This window comes from Lithobates pipiens, unplaced genomic scaffold (genome assembly GCF_037356315.1).
Source record: "Lithobates pipiens isolate NorthernLeopardFrog02 unplaced genomic scaffold, aLitPip1_a1.2 Scaffold_8, whole genome shotgun sequence".
Taxonomy (NCBI): domain Eukaryota; kingdom Metazoa; phylum Chordata; class Amphibia; order Anura; family Ranidae; genus Lithobates; species Lithobates pipiens.
In genome coordinates, this window is record NW_027507903.1 from 220,423,623 (window position 1) to 220,449,533 (window position 25,911).

The 25,911-nt window shown below is 43.3% G+C and overlaps 1 protein-coding gene across 2 annotated transcripts in view; it reads left to right on the forward strand.

Annotated features, from left to right (window-relative positions):
* CNTN1 (contactin 1) overlaps positions 1-25,911 on the forward strand; it is a 261,330-nt gene that overhangs the window by 221,528 nt on the left and 13,891 nt on the right. For both annotated transcript variants that reach the window (XM_077472309.1, XM_077472310.1), the window contains 4 exons: positions 1,731-1,880; positions 2,756-2,826; positions 15,599-15,833; positions 16,861-16,964. In XM_077472309.1, coding sequence (XP_077328435.1) covers positions 1,731-1,880; positions 2,756-2,826; positions 15,599-15,833; positions 16,861-16,964 — 560 coding nt within the window. The remainder of the gene's footprint in view (positions 1-1,730; positions 1,881-2,755; positions 2,827-15,598; positions 15,834-16,860; positions 16,965-25,911) is intronic.

Below are 25,911 nucleotides of genomic sequence, written 5' to 3' on the forward strand. Positions count from 1 at the left end.
CTTCTGCATGAGCTTCCAGGTTGCATTACCAAAGCTTAATTGAACTGGGGTTAGAAGCTCATTGGTTTCTATGCAGAATTGAGCCTGATTTTGCACTTTCCAGCTTTAGTAAATAAACACCATTGTGTACTTAAAAGTGGGGTATGCCTGTATAGAGTGCGATAAGATTGAGATGCAAGGTTCAAGAGGATGGGAGAGGCTCTGGAGAAGTCCTGAAGGCTAGCTTGGAAGGAGATGACAAGGGAGCTAGAAAGCAGGAGGTCTTGGAAGAAGCAAAGAGAATGGTTTGGTTGGTATTTTGAGACATGGTTATTGATGATGGTGTTTTAAGGTGTGCAACATTCAACAATAAGTGGATATAAAGTTGAAGCCCAGGGCAGGTTGTTTGAACATTTACAGTACCTGCTCGCGAGAATGTGTTTCCAGCGTGATCCCATCATGCCCCGGGACTTTGGCGTCATAAGGGGTGGGGTCGCAATGTGGCATCACCCAGTGACCACGCCCCATGCCTATATAAGTTGTTCTGCACATAGGAAGAAGAGAACAGGGAAGATGACGACAGAGAAGACCGGGCCAACGCTAGCAAAAGAGCAGAAGATAGCGGAGGAGCCCGGCAGAAGACACAAGAGAGCGGGAGAAGAGGCCGGAGAGTGGGAGAAGAGGCCGGAGGGAGCGGAGAAGTAGGAAGAGACCCCCGAATTTGGAAGAGACCCCCGGAACTGCCTATTAAATTACTTTAAAAACCTGTCTAGTGTGTTTTTTTTATTGACAATTTTTTCCCCCAGGTGAATGGGTAGGGGTAAGATGTACCCCATACTCATTCACATAGGGTGGGGGCAGGATCTGGGGGCCCCCTTATTAAAGGGGGCTCCTGGATTCCGATAACCCCCCCGCCCGCAGACACTAACAACCAATGGCCAGGGTTGTTGGGAAGAGGCCCTTGTGCTCATTAACATGGGAACAAGGTGCTTTGGGTGCCCCCCTTCCCCAAAGCATCTACCCCCCATGTTAAGGGCATGCGGCCTGGTATGGTTCAGAAGGGGGGGCGCTCGCTCGTCCCCACCCCACCCCCTTTCCTGACTGGCCGGGGGCGGCGTGCTCGGATAAGGGCCTGTTATGGATTTTGGGGGGACTCCACGCCGTTTTTTTGGCACAGGGGGTTCCCCTTAAAATCCATACCAGACCTAAGGGCCTGGTATGCTCTTAGAGGTGAACCCATGCCATTTTTTATTTAAAATTTGGCGTGGCGTTCCCCCTCATGATTCATACCAAACACAGTGCCTGGTATTGGTGGGGTTCCAAGTCGGATCCCCGTTCATTGAAAGTCGGATCAAAAGTAATACGGGTGTCGCACCAGTGTGAACCCGGTCTCAATGTCAGCAAGCGCTTGTCGCTCATTGGGAAAGGAAAAAACAAATTTTTCCTTTCTTGATGAATGAGGCAGCTCAGCTTTGGCTCCTGCGACGGGACTTGCAGGTGTCAATCTCGCCGAAAACAGTGACGAGATTTGACACAATATCGCGGTCACCTACTGTATCCATTTTATGCTGTAACTTTGAGATTTGCCCCACAATGTATTGTGATTATTTTTTGAATGTTTTCACTGATCCTTTTCATTGTATGTGCTTTGTATCACAGGTGAGTACTGGGAGTTTAATTCTGTTCACATAAAAAAAAAACAGTACATGATTTAATGTTACCCATACAATAATGTTTGTTTCCTCATTTAGAGATTCCTAATATTGAAGGAAATATGGAGTCAGCGAGGTTAATAGACTTAATTCCATGGATGGATTACGAATTTCGTGTAATAGCAACCAATACATTAGGAACTGGTGAACCTAGTCTACCATCACCAAAAATTAAAACCGATGGAGCTGGTAAGTGCACTGCATAGTACATAAACTGTGTAGGAATTACAAATGTGTTTTATTCATAAAATGTGTTAAATATGTAAAAATGTGCAGGTATTTCTTGATTCATGAAAAAAATAAGTGCGTTCATTGGATAAATAGACGCATAGGCCAATTGTGTTTGGACACTCGTGCTTCCAATTTAGCAACCAGAGCCACTGCACACCCTGTAAAGAAAAAAAGACAATATCACTTTTACACGAGTTGGCCTTTTAATGGAGATCACTGCCTTGTTTCTGTTAAAAAATGACAAACCCAGACTCCATCTTGTGGCTTGTGATGCTAACCAATAAGGACATTTAATGTTTCTTTACAAAGCAAGAGCTAAAGCAAAGTCCCTATTTTTGTACAGAGTTGACATTTCCTGCAACCATTATATGATTAAAGATGATTTCTAGGTATGGCAGTATAAGTATGTGCATGCCTTATCTGTTGGATACACCTGGAAGATGTGCCTACTAAAGTGACCTGTGCCTTCTGGGCCCCGTGCCAAGTGGCTGCACTTCTGCTTACTGAGCACCGGAAGCTGGAAACCGGCACTAAGAGCAGGCACCTTTCAGGGAACACTTTGTATTTCTCAGTGTTGGTTGGTGTGGGTGGCAGGAAAAGTAACTGTCCTGTCTTCTTTTAAAGTTTTTCTATATATTTCTGTTTGTATACCAATATAAAATGGTCTGTACTGTTAGAGTTATATTTTTCAGATGTGGATTGCTTTTTCTATGGCAACAAAGTCAATTGAGTTATTGATAATAGTGAGATATAATAAGCTATTTGTTTTTATTGATACTATGTTAAAGATGCTTGCATACTAACTTCTTGATGACGTGTCGGTTGTATTACAGCTCCAAAATATGCTCCTTCAGATGTTGGGGGTGGAGGTGGAACTAACCGAGAACTTACAGTGACATGGACAGTGAGTATACAAGAATTATTCTAATGATTCTGCCCCATACACACGGTAGGAAATTCTGATGGAAAAAGTCAGATCGGATTACGTTGTCAGAAAATCCGATCGTGTGTGGGCTCTATCGGACTTTTTCTGTCGGAATTTCCGTCAGAAAAAGTTTGAGAGCTGGATCTAAAATTCTCCGACAACAAAATCCGATCTGCCTTTTTCCGATCGTGTGTAGTGAATCCGACTCACAAAGTGCCACACATGCTCAGAAAAAATTTGGAGACGAAAGCTATTGGCTACTGGGCTCTACATAGTCCCGTCATACGTGTATGCCTTGTTTCAAACGATCGGATTTTCCGACAACTTTGTGCGACCGTGTGTATGCAAGACAAATTTTGGCCAAAATCCATCTGAAAAAATCCGATGGATTTTGTGGACGGAATGTCCGACCGTGTGTATGGGGCATAACACTGCAAAGGAGAATGCATTAACTTCAGATGTTTATAACCACTTTAATTGCATGAGCAATAACATTCTAATAAGGATTTTACTGGCCCATGTAACACCACCAAATCAATGCCATTAAAACATTTCCTTTGTAAAGAATAGTGATGCACCGAAATTTCGGCCGCCGAAACATATCGGCCGAAAATGCCCTTTTCGGCAATTTGCCGAAAGAGAAAAACGGCCGATAATGGAGCCGAAAATGGGGCGTGGCCTGGGTGGGGGGCGGGGCTCTGCCCCCCGCCCCTGGTGACGCCCATCATAGCGCAGGAGAGCCACCTCCGCCGCCTTTTTGATAACAGCGCCGGGAACATCACAGCTTTCATTTCAATTGCTGTGTGTTCCCGGCCGTGCGCCGTCACAGGCAGCCCCTCCCCCTTGTCCGGGCACTTTGATAGACAGATCATCCGTCCAATCCTGCGGATGATCTGTCTATCTAAGTGCCCGGAGAAGGGGGAGGGGCTGCGTGTGACGGCGCACGGCCGGGAACACACAGCAATTGAAATGAAAGCTGTGATGTTCCCGGCGCTGTTATCAAACAGGCGGCGGAGGCGGCTCTCTTCCCTGCACACAGTGCACAGGCTGGCTGCAAAATGGCACACAGGCTGCAATGGGACACACTGGCTGCAATTGGCTGCAATGGGGCACACTGGCTGCAATTGGCTGCAATGGGGCACACTGGCTGCAATGGGGCACACTGGCTGCAATGGGGCACACTGGCTGCAATGGGGCACACTGGCTGCAATGGGGCACACTGGCTGCAATTGGCTACAATTGGGCACATTGGCTGCAATTGGGCACACTGGCTGCAATTGGCTGCAATGGGGCACACTGGCTGCAATGGGGGATGCCTCCTGTACCACGTCCTCTGTCTCTGACCATCTCCTGTACCATGTTCCCAGTCTGACCATCTTCTGTACCGCGTCCCCAGTCTCTGACCATCTCCTGTACCGCGTCCCCAGTCTCTGACCATCTCCTGTACCACGTCCCCAGTCTCTGACCATCTCCTGTACCGCGTCCCCAGTCTCTGACCATCTCCTGTACCGCGTCCCCAGTCTCTGACCATCTCCTGTACAGCGTCCCCAGTCTCTGACCATCTCCTGTACCGCGTCCCCAGTCTCTGACCATCTCCTGTACCGCGTCCCCAGTCTCTGACCATCTCCTGTACCGCGTCCCCAGTCTCTGACCATCTCCTGTACCGCGTCCCCAGTCTCTGACCATCTCCTGTACCGCGTCCCCAGTCTCTGACCATCTCCTGTACCGCGTCCCCAGTCTCTGACCATCTCCTGTACCGCGTCCCCAGTCTCTGACCATCTCCTGTACCGCGTCCCCAGTCTCTGACCATCTCCTGTACCGCGTCCCCAGTCTCTGACCATCTCCTGTAACGCGTCCCCAGTCTCTGACCACCTCCTGTACCGCGTCCCCAGTCTCTGACCATCTCCTGTACCGCGTCCCCAGTCTCTGACCATCTCCTGTACCGCGTCCCCAGTCTCTGACCACCTCCTGTACCGTGTCCCCAGTCTCTGACCATCTCCTGTACCGCGTCCCCAGTCTCTGACCACCTCCTGTACCGCGTCCCCAGTCTCTGACCACCTCCTGTACCGCGTCCCCAGTCTCTGACCACCTCCTGTACCGCGTCCCCAGTCTCTGACCACCTCCTGTACCATGTCCCCAGTCTCTGACCACCTCCTGTACCATGTCCCCAGTCTCTGACCACCTCCTGTACCATGTCCCCAGTCTCTGACCACCTCCTGTACCATGTCCCCAGTCTCTGACCACCTCCTGTACCATGTCCCCAGTCTCTGACCACCTCCTGTACCATGTCTCCAGTCTCTGACCACCTCCTGTACCATGTCCCCAGTCTCTGACCAACTCCTGTACCATGTCCCCAGTCTCTGACCAACTCCTGTACCATGTCCCCAGTCTCTGACCACCTCCTGTACCATGTCCCCAGTCTCTGACCACCTCCTGTACCATGTCCCCAGTCTCTGACCACCTCCTGTACCATGTCCCCAGTCTCTGACCACCTCCTGTACCATGTCCCCAGTCTCTGACCACCTCCTGTACCATGTCCCCAGTCTCTGACCATCTCCTGTACCATGTCCCCAGTCTCTGACCACCTCCTGTACCATGTCCCCAGTCTCTGACCATTTCCTGTACCATGTCCCCAGTCTCTGACCACCTCCTGTACCATGTCCCCAGTCTCTGACCACCTCCTGTATACAAATATTTTTTAAAAACAGTCATTTTCGGTATCGGTGCTGTTTCGGTATCGGTTTCGGTTTTCGGCCTAGTGTATTTTTCATTTTCGGTATCGGTTTCGGCACCAAAAAACCCATTCGGTGCATCCCTAGTAAAGAATATAATGCTGCCATTTATTTAAAAAAAAAACAATTGTCTGAAAGCTGTATCAGAAAAAGCAAGCAGAAGGCAAAGGACTTGTCACTATTAGTGCCTGTGGTTCCCTGCAGCTGATCTTTTACTATTACTATCTATTACTACCTATTACTGACTTATAGGGATGCGGTCCTGGTTCACTGCTGCGATGGGATACATCCTGCAGGTTCAGGATTTGCGGTCTTGGCAAAGTTTTCTGCAAGCTTCTTCAGGAAAATTGTTCTTAAACCATAATGGAATGTTTAAAACATGGCCAGCAGTCTTTAGCCTCATACATGCGATCGGATTTTCCGACGGGAATTGTGTGATGACAGCCTGTTGGTGAAAATCCGACCATTTGTATGCTCCGTCAGACAATTGTCAGATTTTCCATGGACAAATGTTGGATAGCAGGCTTGAACATTTTCTGGGGACAATGGTCTGTTGTCGGATTTTCCCAGTGTGTGTGCACAAGTCCATCAGACAAAAGTCCAAAGTACAAACATGCATGCTCGGAAGCATGGACAAGCTAGAAGCGGTCGGTCTTGTAAATTAGCATTCGTAATGGAGAATTAACATTTGTGACGTGGCAAAATATGAAATCTCTAAATGCAGCGCACATTTCTCTTCTTCCTTAATGGAATAATAATGAAGCTGCTTTGCTGGTCATACTGATGGAGTTATTGCAAACACATATTCAAAGGCTTTTTTTTCTAGTGATATCAAGAATATTATTATTATTATGCTTGATATTTTTTTTTTTTGGTGCAAGTTACCACAACACCATTATCCCATAGTTTGAAGCTCAGACTATGTTGGTGTCAATTGTCAGTTCTACATTGTATTTTTTTAAATGTAACTGCCTACTCCCAAACTGTCATTTGAAGTAAAACACATAGCCAAGTATTATTCTCCACAATTTTTTTAGTGTGCATTAAAAAAAGAAAACAAATAAAATTAGACGTGCTATCTGCCATTAGAACGTAACCAAAAAGTGCATTCTCTGCATCCAAAAATATACAAAATATACCAAATCAAATCATTATTCAACCAAAAAATTTAATAAAAGCCTCATGCATGTATCCTGCTTCTTAATATAGGGGGTCAACAATGCCAAGAGTTGGTGAAAGCAGGGGTCCGTCATCTGGAGATAATTCCAAAAATAATCTGGATTATTCTCCTGGAGCTCCCGCAGCAAAGGCATATGACATAATTGGTCAGAATTAATAAACCAACCAATTTTTGGTCCAAGAAATCCTCCTCCTCCTGTTGCTGGACTGGACTTGGGTCAAGGCACTAACTCCAAGCGACATGTAAAAAAATAGGTGTAGTGGGCGCTATAGTGAATAGTGGATTAAATAATCATTATCTGTTTAGTGGTCCCATTACAAACAGTTAAATGGGAAAATTGTTTAGAATCACAGATAGTGTAGGTGCAGAATCAGATTGTCCACCTGGACAAGAAAGTATAAGTCAATAAAGTCCCAACATAATTGCAAATGTAAATCAAAAAAAAAAAAAAAATCAATCCAAAAAAAAAGTCCACCAAACAAATTCTTCCAAATGTGATGATGTCTTCCAACAGAAACTAAGTGATCCTTCACCAAACTTAGGAAAGCCAACACCCAAAAGTGAATGGATAAACGATCTGCTTTCCAGCCCAATTTGACCTCTTTCCTTAGAAAGATAGTCAAACAAAGCTTTTGCAGAATAATGCCTGCTCACATAGGTTTGAAATGGAGATTGTAGGAACCTTCCTCCTCATGGGTGTAGGCAGGATATACAAAGAGAGCAAAAAACATCCATAGCGTAATAACGTTTTAATAGTAAAATCAAGGTACAGAAAGTGTGGCCAAATGGCTCCTTACATTTAAAAGTGCCTGTCACGGCACTGGGGCTGCTGGCTTGTCAAAGAGAGTGGTGTGCGGAGTCAACTGAATGGTGTGCATTCCACCGGCTCACACCGACAACCAGAAGGACCGGAAATGGCGTAAGGTAACGTGTCCAGGTACTGCCTCGATGTACGTTTCATATTTTACATCTTCAGGAAGCGTCCAAGGCCAATAATAAATAACACGTTATCTCTTCCGATTCCGCAACATGGCTGGTTGATGAATGACCACTCAGAAACAAACTGAAAAGCGCAAAATGAAAACTGTGAAATGAAAAGCGAAAAATGAAAAGCATGAATCAACACTCACCAAACTTCTACTAACCAAAATTAGCAGAAGGAGCCCAAAGGGTGGCGCTAAAGAGCTGAAAAACCATGTAGTACATCACTACATTCGTGTTTTTTGGCCGACAATTCCTTGCCATCCTTGCAAGACAAAATCCAGGCACATGCCTTTGGACAAAAGTCAGAGGTTTTGTCTGCGGAAAATCCGATCGTGTGTTCGAGGCTTTAGAAGAGACAAGGAACAGGCTTTTGAAAAAGCCATCCCCTTCATTATAAAAGGGAGAGTGCAGACCAGCCATAGTGTAAAGCCCCATACACACTATCAGTTTTTTTTGCTGACTTTTTCCTTCAGATTTACGAAAACCATATAATATGAGGTCAGCCTTAGGAGTTTCCATTTGTATGCAATCAGGCAGGCCCTTGCATTACATGGTTTTGGTAAACCTAAAGGAAAAACTCAGCAGAAAAACTGATAGTGTGTATGGGGCTTTAGTGAATTTAAAGCTGTTGTAGGGAAAGCCAATTGCAAAGAGAGATATTCAGATTTCTAGTGCTTTGGTCAAATAACCCATTTGCTGTCTTTTATTGTTCTTACTATTGGTGGCATTTTTGTCTTTCATTTTATTTTGGGGTTGGTTTGAGATAAGTAGTTACATTTAGCTGCTGTTCCCTTCATAGAATTTTTTCAAAAGGCCTTTTGTTTCAGACAATGCATTTTGGGGTTTTCATTTGGTTTGTATTTTTTTTTCCATTTATGTTCATAGGTCCCTTTTTAAATTTGGGGTGCTTAAAGCAGATCTTTCACTTATTACTGACTACCTTTAACCACGTAGGTACCTGAAGATTTTCCCCCTTAATGACCAGGCCATTTTTTTGCGATACAGCATTGCAACGCTATAACTGACAATTGCGTAACACTGTACCCAAACAAAACTGATGTAATTTTTTTTTGTACAAATAGAGCTTTCTTTTGGCGGTATTTGATTACATCTGCGATTTTTGGCGCTATAAACAAAAAAATAGCGACAAGTTTGAAAACAAAACAATATTTTTTACATTTTGCTATAATAAATACCCCCAAAAAATAAAAATAAATTCTTCATCAGTTTGGGCCAATATGTATTCTTCTACATATTTTTGGTAAAAAAAATCTCAATAAGCAAATATTGATTGGTTTGCGCAAAAGTTATCTACGGAATAGGGGATACATTTATGGTATTTTTATTATTTTTTATTGATTTATTACTAGTAATGGCATTGATCAGTGATTTTTAGCGGGACTGCAACATTGCAGCGGACAGATCAGACACCTAACTGACATTATTGACACTTTTTTGGGAATCAGTGATATTATTACAGTGATCAGTGCTAAAAATATGCACTTTTATTGTACCAATGGCACTGGCAGGGAAGGGGTTAACATCAGAGGCGATCAAGGGGTTAAATTTGTTTTCTCAGTTTGTTAACTAACTGTATGGGGGATTGTGTGACTGGGGAAACACACAGATCCATCTTCCTGCATAGCAGAAAGACAGGATCTGTATGATATCCCCTGTCAGAACGGAGATCTGCCTTGTTTACAGAGGCTGATCCCCATTCTGTCACTGTGGGGAACGATCGTGGATGGCCACGCGCCCGTAAATCGATGTGTACGAGCCACAATGACAGCGATTCATGGGAAGCAGCCACATTGCCTCAGTACAATTGCGGCGGCTGGTCCTTAAGCGGGTAAGCTGTCTTTTGTTCACATCATGGGGCTGCAGCAACAGTGGTGTGCACTCAACCACCTCACATTATATCACTCAAATTCAACACACCCCCCATCGCCATAGGTAAAATAAAAGTTAGGCATACACCAGTTAAGCCTAATTTCACTGATTAAAAGTGTCTTGTTGCTGGCCAATTTCACACTGCTGTATCATCTGCAGCCTTATAAATCCTAACAAGAGTTTCATTGAAATTGGCAAGCAGCAGGACACTTTTGCATTGACAAAAACAAGAACTATTGGGCAAATTGTATCTGCAAGTCAAAGCAGGGCTATCACCTTTTGATGAAAAGTCTTTTCTAACTGAAATTAACCGAACTGGGTTACTGCTGCATTATGCCAAGCTAATTGTAAAATTAAAAAAATTAAAATCACAACCAAATATACACTGCTAGTTTCATCATATCTGGCACTGTGGGCTGATCATTTTTTAACACACTCACCCACAAAAAATTGGAGCATGAAAAGTGGCAAATGGAGCTCATTGTGCCAAATTGTGGGAATGGCCAAACTGTTCTAAGAATGAGAAGGGGCTTAAAGGCCTATGGTTAAATAAAACCTAAATCTTCTCACTGTATATGCAGCAAACATATGCTACAGTTCTTGTGCGCACAATAATATGCTTTAAATACTGTGCCACATGTGAGATTCTAAGCCCTTGTACACACGGTCGGAGAATCTGTCGGAATGAGTCTTATCGGACCGTGTCGTCAGATAATCCGACTGTGTGTGGTATGCATCGGACTGATTCCGTCCGAATCTCCGTCCGACCCAATTTTCCAACATGTTGGAAATATTTCCCGACCAACTGGGCCGCACGGACCTAATCCGATCATGTGTAGAGCATTTTCATCGGACCAAGTGCCGCGCATGCTCAGATCAAATTCCTACATCAAAGCTATTGGCTACTAGCCTGAATGTAGTCCCATCGTAACGAAATGACGTCATCACGTTCTGAAAGATCGGATTTTTCGCCAACTTGGCCCGACCGTGTGTATGCAACAGTTTCGGACACAATCTGTCGGACTAAATCCGACGGGCAAAATCCGACGGATTTGGTTGGCAAAATCTCCGACCGTGTGTACGTGGGCTAACAGACACTTAGAAACCTCAGCATATTATTTTAAAAAAATTAAGCAGTTCCATTACATATGCTTTCTACACACAGCCTAACATAAAGAAGAACTTCATGAATATATGATATACTTAGCCCTTGTACACACGGTCGGACATTCCGACAACCAAATCCGTCGGATTTTGTCCGACGGATTTTGTCCGAAACTGTTACATACACACAGTCGGACAAAGTTGTCAGAAAATCTGATCGTACTTAACGTGATGGCGTTATTTCGTTAGGACGGGACTACGTTCAGGCTAGTAGCCAATAGCTTTGGTCTAGGAATTTGATCTGAGCATGCGTGACACTTTGTCCGATCGGAATTCTCTACACATGATTGGACAAAGTCCAATCGGATCATGTTGTCTGAAAATTTTATAGCCCAGCTGGAAAACTTGGTCCGTCGGATACTCTGACGGAAACAGTCCAATGGAGCCCACACACTGTCGGATTATCCAACAACACGGTCCTATCGGACATTGTCCATCGGAATGTCCGACCATGTGTACAAGGGCTTAGAGTGCAGTGGTCAGGAGGATGTCATAAAAAATGAGAGTAAAGTAGTCAGTAGTATTAAATGTACATCAGTGTCAATAGTGCAGGATTGCCTAAGGCACAGTGAGTGAGCTTATAGTGCGTACAGCAGAGAGTACAATGCTTAGGAGTATTTAAGCCTCAGAGTAAACAGGCCAGGAACAGAGAGTGCAGGGGACAGGAATGTATAACGCGCAAAGTACAGTATTTAAGCCTCAGAGTGAACGAGCCAGAAGTGTTTAATGCAGAGAGTGCAGTGCTCAGGAGTGCAAGGGCAGGAGTGTGTAACACAATGAATGCAGAGGTAACAATCCCTCCAAAGGCCATAGCCCCCACAGACCAGATTTGCACCAACAGCCCCAGTTCCCTCCCAGTACAGATCTTCCCCCACAACTCTAAATCATCCCTCAGTACAGACTTACCCCAATACAGACCCCCCAAGTATAGATCCCCACCCTAGTACAGACCCCCCCGGCCTAAACCCTCAGTAAAGACCACCCACCCAGAACAGACCCCCCCTCCCAGCCCAACCCCTCTGTACTAATCTTCCCTTTCCCAGAACAGACTTCTGTCCCAACCAGTTCCCTCAGTACAGAACCCTCCCCCAGCTTAACTCCTCAATATAGACCCCTATCTTAGCCCCCCCCCTCCCAGCACACACACCCCTTTTCACCCCTCAGCACAGACCCCAACACAGTACAAATCCCCCCTTCAATTTGCAAGATGCAGCTCGGAAGAAAGGGGGAGAGATCTTTCCCATGGTTGTGTCATCTGACCAGGGCAAAGCAGGTGCTCTGAACTGCCACTGTCAGGTAAAAAGAAGTGGCACTGCAGTGCACTCCAATGCTGTGCAACATAAAAAAAGTCTGTGTTTGGGCACCAGATGTGGGCTTCATCCCCTAAGTATGCCACTGCTGTCAGTGTACACTTTTTCTGAGACTGTACATAAAAATGATACTTTTCTGGAACCACATACAGTTTTTAGGCTGGATTCATACCTATGCATTTTTAGTTCTTTTTGCATTTCGCAGATTTGCACTACAGAACGTGTTCCATATGAACCCATGGTAAATGGACTATAGTGCAAAACTGCAATATGCAAAAGCTTGTTATTTAAAGGATTTTTGTATTTTTTTTTAATGCTGCCATTGAGGCTGCATGAAAGAACTCTCTTCCCGTTGTACGGTTTTTGAAACATGTTTTTTTTTTTTGCATTGATAGTGATTCCATGACTGTGCCCAGCTTCTTGTGCTTTTTTTGACGGCAGTTTTCCTATTAGCCCTAAAATGGCCAGAATTTAACGAGATTCAGAGGAATTCATCTCTAAGTTTGAATTTGACAAATTTTGAACAAGATTCACTAAACCTTTGATTCATTCATCACTACCTACTTACCATGTCTTCTTTTGCACTATATCTCTGTGGAGGTGGCTATCTTAGTATAGTTTTACTCCTTTGTATCAGAACCTTCAGCAATAAGAATGAGCAACACAATAGTGACATTACCAAATCGCATTGCTGCAGATATACAGCTATGAGGATGTAAGCAGAGGAGTGCCTAGGCATGCTCACATACCAGAAATTGAAGTAATATTTTTCAAAAGGAATTCAAGATAAAACATATATTTTCAGAGTACAGCTTAGGCTCAATTAACATTTCTAAATGTTCCCTACAACAGCATAGAACATGTTTAATTGTTTTAGTTCACTTCCACTTTAAGTTTATTTTTAAATAGGGCATCGGGGCTATAAAGATATTTTCTCCTTTTTAATACCCTCTTTTGAGTCGTATCCCTTTGTGTCATCTCAGCCAGTGTGTCTGTCCCCCTACTGTATTTAAGCTTCAAATTTTTGTATTTGGAGCATATAGCAGTAATAAAATAGCAAATATCTAACAGTCATATGATTGTTTCAGTTCACTAAAAGAATGTTGTAGAACTGGAAAGAAGACAGAGAACAGCAACCAAATTAACAAAGGGCATGTAGGCTCTTAACTGTGAGGTTAGGTTAACTGAACGAATGAAACTCCCTATTAAACACCGTAAGCCATTTATTTGTAACAAGAAAAATATAGTACATTTACATACAGTATCTCACGAAAGTGAGTACACTCCTCACATTTTTTTAAATATTTTATTATATCTTTTCATGTGACAACACTGAAGAAATTACACATTGCTACAATGTAAAGTAGTGAGTGTACAGCTTGTATAACAGTGTAGATTTGCTGTCCCCTCAAAATAACTCAACACACAGTCATTAATGTGTAAACTACTGGCAGCAAAAATGAGTACACTCCTAACTGAAAATGTCTAAATTGGACCCAAAGTGTTGATATTTTGTGTGGCCACCATTATTTTCCAGCACTGGCCTTAACCCTCTTGGGGAGTTCACCAGAGCTTCACAGGTTGCCACTGGAATCCTCTTCCACTCCATGACAACATCATGAATCTGGTTGATTTTAGAGATCTTGCGCTCCTCCACCTTCTGTTTGAGGATGCCCTACAGATGCTCATTAGGGTTTAGGTCTGGAAACATGTTTGGCCAGTCCATCACCTTTACTCAGCTTCTTTAGCAAGGCAGTGGTCATGTTGGAGGTGTGTTTGGGGTCATTATCATGTTGGAATTCTGCCCTGTGGCTCAGTCTCCGAAGGGAGGGGATTAAGCTCTGCTTCAGTGTGTCACAGTACATGTTGGCATTCATGGTTCCCTCCATGAACTGTAGCTCCCCAGTGCCAGCAGTACTAATGCAGCCCCAGACCATGACACTCCCACCACCATGCTTGACTGTAGGCAAGACACATTTATCTTTGTACTCCTCACCTGGTTGCCACCACACACGCTTGACACCATCTGAACCAAATAAGTTTATTTTGGTCTCATCAGACCACATGAAATGGTTCCAGTGATCAGTGATCCATGTCCTTAGTCTGCTTGTCTTCAGCAAACTGTTTGTGGGCTTTCTTGTGCATCATCTTTAGAATAGGCTTCCTTCTGGGACAACAGTCATGCAGACCAATTTGATGCAGACTTTGGCATATGGTCTGAGCACTGACAGGCTGATCCCCCACCCCTTCAACCTCTGCAGCAATGCTGGCAGCACTCATACGTCTATTTCCCAAAGACAACATCTGCATATGATGCTAAGCACGTGCACTCAACTTCTTTGGTCGACCATGGCAAGGCTGTTCTGAGTGGAACGTGTCCTGTTAAATTGCTGTATGGTCTTGGTCACCATGCTCAAGCTCAATTTCAGGGTCTTGGTAATCTTCTTATAGCCTAGGCCATCTTTATGTAGAGCAACAATTCTTTTTTTCAGATCCTCAGAGAATTATTTGCCATAAGGTGCCATGTTGAACTTCCAGTGACCAGTATGAGAGAGAGAGAGAGAGAGCGAGAAAACCAAATTTAACACACCTGCTCCCCATTCACATTTGAGACCTTGTAACACTAATGAGTTAAATAACACTGGGGAAGGAAAAAGACTAATTGGGCCCAATTTGCACATTTTCACTTAGGGGTGTACTCACTTTTGTTACCAGCAGTTTAGACATTAATGGCTGTGTGTTGAGTTATTTTGAGGGGACAGCAAATCTACACTGTTATACAAGCTGTACACTCACTACTTTACATTGCAAAGTGCAATTTCTTCAGTGTTGTCAAATGAAAAGATATAATAAAATATTTGCAAAAATGTGAGGGGTGTACTCACTTTTATCAGATATTGTATAAGCTTGTCGCTTGTCATCAGCACAGGAGTTGCATGTGGGCACTAAAGTTGTAATACATCTGGCGCATGCGGTCCACGAGTCGGCATGAGAGGCATCCTCTTTGACAGCTGTCAAAAAGCCGCTGGAGCCCAGTGTCTTGCAAAGCTCTATATTGTCTCGATGATCCTCACATAATAGTGGAAAGAGTGGGCAGTAAAATGGGGCAGTAGCGCACTTTAAAGGGATAATCCTCCTTTGTCATTGTAGTTCTAGCCATCTGTAAAGGGTTCGTCAAACTGAGCTGAATGTGCTTTTTAAATGCAAAAAATAAGTCACTATTATTAATTATAAGAAGCAATATTGTAGAATGTTGGTCCAGCAAGTTATCCGATCCAAGTTATCCGATTACTTTTGTTGATATCAGGAAGAATTTTTTTCCTGTTGGACTAACTTGGACCATGCTTTATACAATTGTTTTGCTATCATTTGGATCAACTCCAAGTTGTGCATGCTGTTGTGTTCTGTGCATGCAAATGTATTTATTTATTTTAACTCTATTGTTTTTAAACTAGTCAGTACCCAACAACTAAACTGCTTTTTCTCTACAGCCTTTAGCAAGGGAATATCATTATGGTGATGGATTTGGATACATTGTTGCATTTAAACCATTTACTGAAAGAGAATGGAGGAAAGTGACAGTTACCAACCCTGAGAGTGGTCGATATGTTCACAAGGATGATACTATTACACCAGCTACACAGTTTCAAGTAAAGGTTCAAGCCTTTAATAGATGGGGAGAAGGTCCATTCAGTAGCACTGCTACCATTTACTCTGCAGATGAAGGTAAATCAAAAACCTGTTCCTATGAAGAAAAAAGTATAGATTTCCATATAAGCAGAAATATCACCAGAGAATCATCTTCAAGAAAATAAAAAGGGTGCTATTTCCTCAATCTGGGCACTATGACAGCTAAATGAATCTCGGTTTGAACAATAGTATCTCTTCATGAAAAAGTTCTGTTGATATTCTAACATTATGAAGGGTACACCCAGGGGAAAACATGCTGGGTTTCCAGTTTAGGAAACCAGATGTGTATATCCATGGAGACATGAAAAAGGCCAACATTTTGGGAATGAATAGAAAGAAATCTTTAATAGAAATCCTATTTTTATGTGGTATGCTTACATGGGCAACTACACCATATAAAAGCAGAAACATTTTTCCTGTAATATGAGAGGAAGCTATCTACCATGTGGCTATTTCACATATGCATACACAGGTGTACACAAAGTGAGACAGAAGTTTGCACTTATATTTGGAAATAAAAAGCAGTTAACACTGCAAATGGATTGGCAATAGCAAAATCTGTTGTCACTGGCGATATGACATAGAAAGGGTTAAAATAATTACAATTTGAGGATGAAGATAAGTAGGAGTAAACAATGTTAATAGTCTATTAGTACAAATCTGATGTGACACATCTCCATCTCAAGATCACCTACTATATGCATTTCTCCTGTTAGGATATAATTGTTGAGAGCAGGAAAGGAAGGTTGAAATGGCTGCAAGACATCATGAGCTAGCCCATCAGACATTTCCGTGATGTCCAAATAGTGTGTGAATCTTTCTAAAACAAAACACATAAACTGCAAATTCTTTCGGTTTAAGTCTGATATGGGTCAAATTATTGAAATCTGCTGCTGTTGTTTACTGCACACATTGCTCTGTGCCTTACTGGAGAGACCCAATAGCCATGATAAAAGGATGATATGAGCTGATATTTTGTCTTTTACATTTATAGTAGGTGATAAAATTTGAAAATTACATAGAAAATGCTAAAACTGCAATTGCCTTTGCTCTCTTTTACTAGCACCCACAGAATACCCTACAGGCGTGAGGGTAGTAGTGCTGTCCTCCTCTGAAGCCAGTGTGTCTTGGCAGCCAGTAATTGGACAAACTGTCGCAGGTTACCAGGTGAGAATGCAATCTTGTCATTCATGAATAAAACACAGCTGATTTTGTTTAAAGATAACTTGCTTCATAATAATTCTCTGCCTACAGAATATATAGGGGGGACATTTTTTTTTTTTCAAATATCATTTTTATTGAATCCCAGAAAGGACAGAACCAAGTCACAGCATCAATGATGTACAAACATTAACAATTCCAGTCACATAGCTTACAAAATGTCTAAGCCCTTGTACAGACGGTTGGACATTCCGACAACAAAATCCAACGGATTTTGTCCGAAACTTGTGTTGTATGCACACGGTCGGACAAAGTTGTCGGAAAATCAGATTGTACGTAACGTGATGACGTTATTTCGTTACGGCGGGACTATGTTCAGGCTAGTAGCCAATAGCTTTGGTCTAGAAATTTGATCTGAGCATGCGTGGCACTTTGTCCAATCGGAATTCTCTACACACAATCGGACAAAGTCCGATCGGATCATGTTGTCGGAAAGTTTTATAGCCCGGCTCTAAAACTTTGTCGGTCGGATATTCCGACAGAAACAGTCCGATGGAGCCCACACACAGTCGGATTATCTGACAACACGGTCTGATCGGACATTTTCCGTCGGAATGTCCGACCGTGTGTACAAGGGATAACAAGTAAACAATTTACTTAATTGAAGATGATACTACGATAATCCGTATATCCACAAAGGTTCCTTTTGTTTATTTTGGTCACCGTAAAATGTAAAAAAGCTACCCACTTTTTCTAGAAACAAGAGTAAAAGAAAAAAAATAAATAGGTTGAGAGAAGAAAATAAATAAATGGGGGGGGGAGGGGGGAAAGAAGTTTAAGATGGCGATGGATCGTGTTAGTAGATGTATTCAGTCAAAATGACTTATCGAGGATTTATTATCCAAAGAGGGCCCTACCTTTGTCAGAAAGTATAAACAGATTCCAGAGCTTCCAGGCCTTAGAGTATTGCTCTGCTTATGCTGTGCTGTAAGTATCAAGTCTTCCATCGTATGTATGTCCTCTACCTTACGAAGCCAACTCACGATAGGCGGGGGCAATTGTTTTTTCCATAAAGAGGAATACAGGACTTGGCAGCATTTAATAGGCGTCAAACGATTTTTAATACGTTTTTTGTGGGAATCATTGAAACATGTAGTAAGAAGAAGGCTGGATCATTAGGAATCTTGTGCTCCATAAATTTTTGGGTAATGTTTCGGACTTCCGTCCAAAAGTTCTTCAATTGGGGGCAGGACCAGAATATTATTATTATTATTATACAGGATTTATATAGCTCCAACAGTTTGCGCAGCTTTTTACAATCAATGCAGGAGGGATCAGAGGGCCCTGCTCGTTAATGCTTACAATCTAGAAGGGAGGGTCAAGTGAAAACAAAAGTGTGGGGGATAAGCCGATGGAGAAAATGAAAATACAGTTGTTATGTGTGGGTAGGGTAGGCTTCTCTGAAGAGATGGGTTTTCAGGGATCGTCTAAAAGCTAATAAAGTAGGAGATAATATATGGAGCAATGTCCCTCTGTCCCCCTGCCGTCTCCAACACCGGTCAGTGGAATTGGGATAGTACTTGTTTAACACATGTGTGGTATGATACCACCTCTTCAAACTCTTGAAGTTAGTCTCCTGAATTTTTGTACATATTGACGATTTTAGGTAGAATCTAAAATAGTGTTGGGTTAACGTACATGTATGATTTAACCCTGTTTCCCATTTTCTCACAAAATATAAGTGTGGCTGTTCAGAGGGAGTGTTCAGTAAATTGTAAGTTTTAGACAGTACATGCGGCAGAGTTCCATCATCTGAACAGTATTGCTCAAAAGATGTTAGGTGACGGTTAAAACTTTGAGGGTTTGGGATGGAATGTAGAAAATTTTATAGTCAGAGGGCATTCCAAAAGGAGAGCTTGAAGGGACCCGTGTCACTCATCAACGATGTTGTAGAGAATCAGTGGTCCACTTATAGAAAATGGGATGCTTGATCACAGTCTGATTGTAGTAGAGTCCTGAATTCAGGGGATCTAAGGTCAGGAGAAACCGATGGGTTCCCCAAGATGGGAACTAAGGGGGAGTTACTGGTAGAGAGGGAGGCTTGTATACAGACTTGTGAAACATACATGGAGTGTGGTGCCCAATAGAGGATATGACTTTAATGAATAAGAAAGGTAGTGGTGCGCTGTACACAAAAAGGATATATCTATTGATAAAAGCAGTATATAAAAATTCGCAATGGGGGGATATCCAGTAAACAATACAGGTCTGGGTATGTCTATGTGACTAGTTTAAACAGCAACACTCATTTCTACTAATAGTCCACAACATAAATACATAAAATATTGAAAATTCATATACAATCCAAAGTGCAACGTGTTGCGATCCTGTAGTCGCATAAAAGTGCAAATATTCCAATGTGCCGCTGTGGCTGATAAAACAATAATGTTCGTTGCTATTAGAGTAAAATCTACAACATGAAACCGTGAAACAATAAAAACAAGAAAAAAGAAAAAACACAATATAACATTCAAAAGTGCAGCGTGTTGCGATCCTAAAATCGCATAAAGTGCAAGTGTTCAGCTGTGGTGCACATAGGCAAACCTTCAAACATAAATGATAATTAAGTGACAAAAAATATAAGTGTATCAGACACAAAGTCCGTTTTCAGTGCAAAGTGCTGCGATTATTCTCAAAATCGCATAGGGTGTGACTTCTTCAACAAGATATACGATGTGGAGCTGTTGCAATGGGAAGGGCAGTGGTGCTGGTGGAAGGGGATATGGCCTTGGTGGTCCCGTATATACCAGTAATGGATGTCCCCTTACCTTACCGCTGTAAGGTAACAGCGTATATATAGAGGACTTTTTGGAATCCTTTTAGCAGAGTTTTCCCTTTAATGTGGGGTGGCCAGGTCCTGACCAATGATATGGTCCCTTTAAGGGGGTTTCCTCTGTGGTATTGCAGTCAGGGTTCCTCAGCGGTATGGCATATACATGGGTTTAAGCAGAGATGGAGGAAAAATACTCCATAGTGTAAAGTGCTTCAACAGGTTTATTGTTATTAAAACAGTTTAAAAATACTCACAAACAAACAGTCTGTACAAGCAGTGTATAAACGAGCTGCGGGCTCGGTCTACGTCACTTCCTGGTTGCTGTGTGCCGCACGTGTTCGTCACGGGTCACGTGACTTCATCAGGGGAAGTAATGCTGGCAGTAAGTTTTCATAGCACCACAAGGCACCTTTTAACGGGATGTCTTTTTGGGTCTGTTCTAGTTGTGCCCACAGTTTAGATCTATAATGCCGACACCAGTCAATGAATCTACCATGATGTGTAGCTTGATAATATTTCCCGACATCAGGAAGTGCCAATCCACCATATTGTTTAGGTAATGAGAGTTGATGTCAGGGAAGGCGAGGTCTTTTGTATGCCCAAATAAACCTAATGAAAAGGTTGTATGCTTGTTTAAAGGAGTGAGAAGGTATCTTTATTGGTAGTGCTTGGAATAGGTAGAGGTATTTTGGAAGGATACACATTTTTAACAGGTTACGCCTGCCAAACCATGAATTCAGTCCTTTATGCCATTTTATGGATGGATGGATTTTAGTCAACAGGGGTGGAAAATTTAGTTTGTAAGTGTGGTAGAGATTGCAGGAGACATATATACCTAAGCTGAATTTTTTAAAATCAGTAAGAGGATAGAGGAGATCTTGATTCCCATAGCTTCTGACTTATTAAAGTTTATATTCACGTTAGAGAGTGCCCTATAGAGCTCAAATGCTCGGAGAAGGTTTGTCAAGCGACTCTGTAGGATTTGTTAAAGAGAAGAGTAGGTCATCAGCATATGCCAATATTTTGTGTCATATGCCTCCAATGGATAATCCTGTGATGACCGGATTTTGCAGTACAATTATTCCACGGATAGGGAAAAGAGAAGGGGGGGATAGCGGACACCCCATGCCATTCGTGATGGGGAAAGGGTCAGAAAGAATTCTGTTGGCTTTGACCTGAGCTTTTGGATTGGAATACATTTTTGCGATCCCCTGTATCATAGTTTCTCCTAAGCCAATATGGCGGAGAACCAAGAACATAAATGTCCTGTTTACACGATAAAATGCTTTCTCTGCTTCTGTACCGAAAGTCGTTGTGGCGATGTGAATCAGGTTAAGTACTTTGCTCATATTATCTCTTGCTTCCCTAGAGGGGATGAATCCCACTTGGTCTAAATTGAATATTTCTTGTAAGTGTTGTGCTAAGAGGGTTGCTAAGATCTTCCTGTACAGCTTGAGGTCAATGTTCAGGAGCGAGATTGGTCTGTAGTTGCCACAAGAGGTTGGATCTTTGCCTTTTTTAGGGATGACAGATACATGTGCTTTCAGGGTCTCTCTAAGGAATGGCGCCTCTGACCCAACTGCAATAAATAATTTAACCATGTAAGTGCTCAGAATTGGAAGAAGTGTCTTATAGTATTTCATCCTGCCCATTGCTTGCTGAAGTTCTTCTATCGTTACTGGGGTCTTTAGCCCGTCTTGGACATCAGGAGGAAGCTGAGGGAACTGGGATGATGAACTGTAGTGTTCCATTAAGGTCTGTGAAGGTGGCTGACCTGGTAAATTATAGAGGAATAGAAGTCCCTTAACTCCCACATTTGTTTCCTCATTCATATCCTATTTTGTGACAAAATTGCTGCTTTGGCGCTATAATGTAGTAAGGCGCTAATATGGTCAGACCATGTTATTTTGCTAATCAAGGAGTCACATACAGCATGAAGCAGGCTATGTGGGACTAGGAAGTAGTTGATCTTGTGTATATTTTGTATGGGGGGAGAGTAGAAAGTGTAGTTCCTTTCTCCTGAGTGTTGTAGTCACCAAATATCTACTAATTGAGCTTTATGTATAGCACAGAGGAGGAGCCCTATGAAGTGTCCACCAAACGGAGTAGGGAGACATTAAAGCCTCCTCCCAAAATCAATTGACCTTCAGTAAATTCCAGAAGACTGTTGAGAATGCGGTTAAAAAGATATCCTGATGATCGTTGGATGGATATACAGTTGCTAATGTCACTTGTACGTCACCAATCAAGCCTTTAACAAACACAAAATGTCGGTCTTGGTCTATTAGTATCGTGGAAGGGAGTTTGTTAGATAGTAGTATCGAAACCCCCTTAGATTTATCAACTATGCTAGTAGAATGATATGTCAGAGGGTAGAATCTGTTTTTAAGAATAGGAAGTTTGTCATTTCTGAAGTCTTGGATAAACGCCACATCAGCATGTAAGCATTTTAGATCACTCAAAAGCATATGTCTTTTCTCGGGTATGTTAAGGCTTTTTGCATTTGGAGACAATTTTAACAGTATCCATCACCATCTGAAACTCAGGGAAAGAGGGAAGAGGGAGGGGAAAAGTGGGAAAGAAAGATTGAAGAAGAAGAATGAGAGTGAAAGACTGTGGAACAGACAGTTACCCACTATCTATAAATCTAAATAGGGCAAAAAGAATTTGCAGTAGCTCACACAGACTATAGGCCTATTTGGGGGTTCGGTTGGAAGAATTTCAAAGGGATCAATCACAACCTACTCCAACCACCCCAGCAAAGATAAAATAATGGTAAATATAAATAACAATTGTGAGCACCCCCACCCCCCCCCCCCCCCCATGGAGAAGGAGGGCTGCACCCTTCGGTCATGCGAGTCGGACAACAGGTGGTATACATTAAAACAGTACAGGTGAATAACTTCATATAGAAGTTCCTCATAGGAGTCGGAGTGAATAGGTGCTTTGCATTGAGACAGCCAAACATGCACTAAGTAGATGTGATACTGTGGGTGTAACACTCATATAATGTAGTGCAAGTCAAGCTATAAAAAAAATCACCCATAGGGGTTCTCCGCATACCGCCCCACCACCATGGGCCACAACCTGTGGGTGCTGTTTTCAGAGCAGGAGGATAGGGAGAGATGCCCAGGGTAGTAGGAGCACCATGGATGTGAGCAGGAGAGCAGCACCCAAGCAATAAATGACTCCAACAGAGGAGTTAGTAACATCAGGCTCCATGAGGGAAATGTAAACTGGTAGTACATGTACCTTCTTGTGGAAGGAAAAATATTAAGGCTCAAAGCCCTTCAATGGGTAAGTTCTGAAGATGTATAGCAGCTCCAGGGTCATATGAGCGTGTCAATGAGGGAAGTGTACAAACAGTCAGCAAGTGGAACTGTTGTTAAGTTGTAGAAATTTAGTAAGGCACTTAGGCATGTAAGGCAAGGAAGGTGTATGCAGAAAGGAGAGCTGCCAGAGAATGTCACTTAGGACTCAAGTGAACCCGCTGGAGAAGACACACAGGATTTATGCCTCCTCTGCAGTCTGGGGGGAGGATTCCTCCAGGGTGCTGATGAGTTTGGGCGGCCAGCAGGAAAGGGGGAAACCCCATCTGTAAGAGATACCCAAATGACGAGCCAGGTCCTTTGATGTGCAGCTGTAGAGTAACAGCAGCGTCAACATGGGAGTCCTGCAGAGACTCCAGGACAGACACCCGGGGTTGCCGCAGATGACTCTCCTGCCACCTACCGAACTGACAGGGATTGTACATCTTGTTTGTCCCGACCACGCACCCCAGGGGGAGATATTTTTATACACTACAATGCAATGCTGTCAATTAAGAATGCTTTAAGAAATAGATGTGTTAATAGTTTATTTTGATCAATTAACAAAATGGAAAGCAAATGAACAGAAGAAAAATCCAAATCAAATCAATATTTAATGTGGCCAACCTTTGCCTTCAAAACACCATAAATTCTTCTTGGTACACTTGCACTCAGTTTTTGAAGGAACTCGGCAGGTAGGTTGTTCCAAAAATCTTGGATGACTAACCACAGATCTTCTTTGGATGTAGGCTGCCTTAAATACTTCAATCTCTTCATGTAATCCTAAACAGACTTGGTGATGTTGAAATCAGGGCTCTATGGGGGCTAAACATCACTTCCAGGGCTATTTTTTTCTTCGCTCTGAAGATAGTTCTTAATGACTGTATGTTTAGGGTCATTGTCCTGCTGCAGAATAAATGTGGAGCTAATTACACACCTCCCTGAAGGTATAGCATGATGGATAAGTATATGTTTGTGTTTCTCAGCATTGGGGACACCATTGATCATAACCAAATCTCTATCTCCAGTTGCAGAAATGCAGCCCTAAACTTGCAGGGAAATTCCACCATGCTTCAATGTTTCCTGCAGACACATTATTGTTCCACTCTCCAGCCCTACGGTGAACAAACTACCTCCTGCTACAGCCAAATATTTAAATATTTTAAATTTTGAATCATCAGTCTAGAGCACCTACTGCCATCTTTCTGCACCTAAGTTCCTATGTTTTTGTGCATTGAGTCACTTAGCCACGTCAGAGATATAACTTTTTGTCTGCAGTTCATCCATGAAGACCACTTCTGGCCAGCCTTATCCAGACAAAGTAAGCATGATGTGTGTTTCATCTGCTGCATTAGGTTTCCTTGGTCAACCATTGTGCCTATGGTCCTCATCATTGTCTGCTTCTTTGTGCTTCTTTAAAGTAGCGTGAACAGCACATCTTTAAACCCCAGTCTGCTTTGAAATTATTTCTTGGGAAAGACCTTGCTGATGCAGTATAACTACCTTGTGTCTTGTTTCTGTGCTCAGTCTTGCCATAGTGACATGAAACTGCCTTCCACAACCCCACCTTAGCAGCAGAGTTAGGCTGTTCCTCACCCAGTTTAAAGCCTTCTACACAGCTGTTTCTGTTTCAGTTAATGACTGTTTCAACCTACAATTGAAATCATTAGCACAGGGGTGCCCTGTGCTAATGATTTAGCACAGCGTCTGGAGTACCTAGGCTGGCTGCTGGACTCCATGGAAGCCAGACTCTCAGATCCGCGGTAAAACTGCTTTTGAACTGGTTGTCACTCCGCTTTTGCATGCGAGTCCTGGGACTCATGGTAGCCTCCTTCGAGGCAGTACTTTATGCCCAGTTCCACACCAGAGTCCTGCAGAAGGCGATTTTGACAAAGTGGACACATCTCAGTTGTCCCTGGTTCGATAGATTCAGGTGAGCCAGTCAGTCAGAGATTCACTGATCTGGTGGCTGAGGTCCCCAGTGATTCAGTCCGGGAAATCGTTCCTACCTCTGAAGTGGACAGTGATCACAACGGACGCCAGCCTATCCGGCTTGGGTGGAGTGATGAGGGTTCAGTCGGCTCAGGGCCTCTGGTCGATGGAAGAATCCAAGTTGCCAATAAATCTGCTCGAATTGAGAGCGATCAGGCTGTGCCTCTCCACATGGTCGATGAGAATTCAGGGGCATCCGATCAGGATCCAGTCAGACAACGCCACAGCTGTGGAATACGTCAATCACCAAGGGGGAACAAGAAGCTCAGCCGCTGCACAGGAGGTCACTCACATACTTCGAGTGACACTTCGAGTGACACGTACCGGCCCTGTCGGCCATTTACATCCCGGGAGTGGAGAACTGGCAGGCGGACTATGAGTCGCCAGATGATGGACCCAGGAGAATGGGCGTTGCATCCGGAGATATTCAGGTTACTGCGCCTGAGGTGGGGCACACCAGGTGTGGATCTTCTGGTCTCCCGTCTCAATCAGAAGGTGCCAAGATTCGTGTCCAGCTGATCTACACCTTTCCTCCACTGAAACTGTTACCACGTCTGCTTCACAGAGTGGAAGCCGAGGAGATCCCAGTAATACTGGGTGCCGCAGATTGGCCCCAGCGTCCTTGGTACGCAGACCTAGGGTGCATGGTGGCAGATGCTCCCTGGTGACTGCCCTTGCGAGAGGACCTTCTGTCTCAAGGTCCGATTCTCCATCCTGCTTTACCATCACTGGCTTTAACGGCATGGCTATTAAGAGCCAGGTGTTGAGGAACCGGGGTCTGTCGGACTCTGTGATTCCAACTATGCTGAGAGCACGAAAA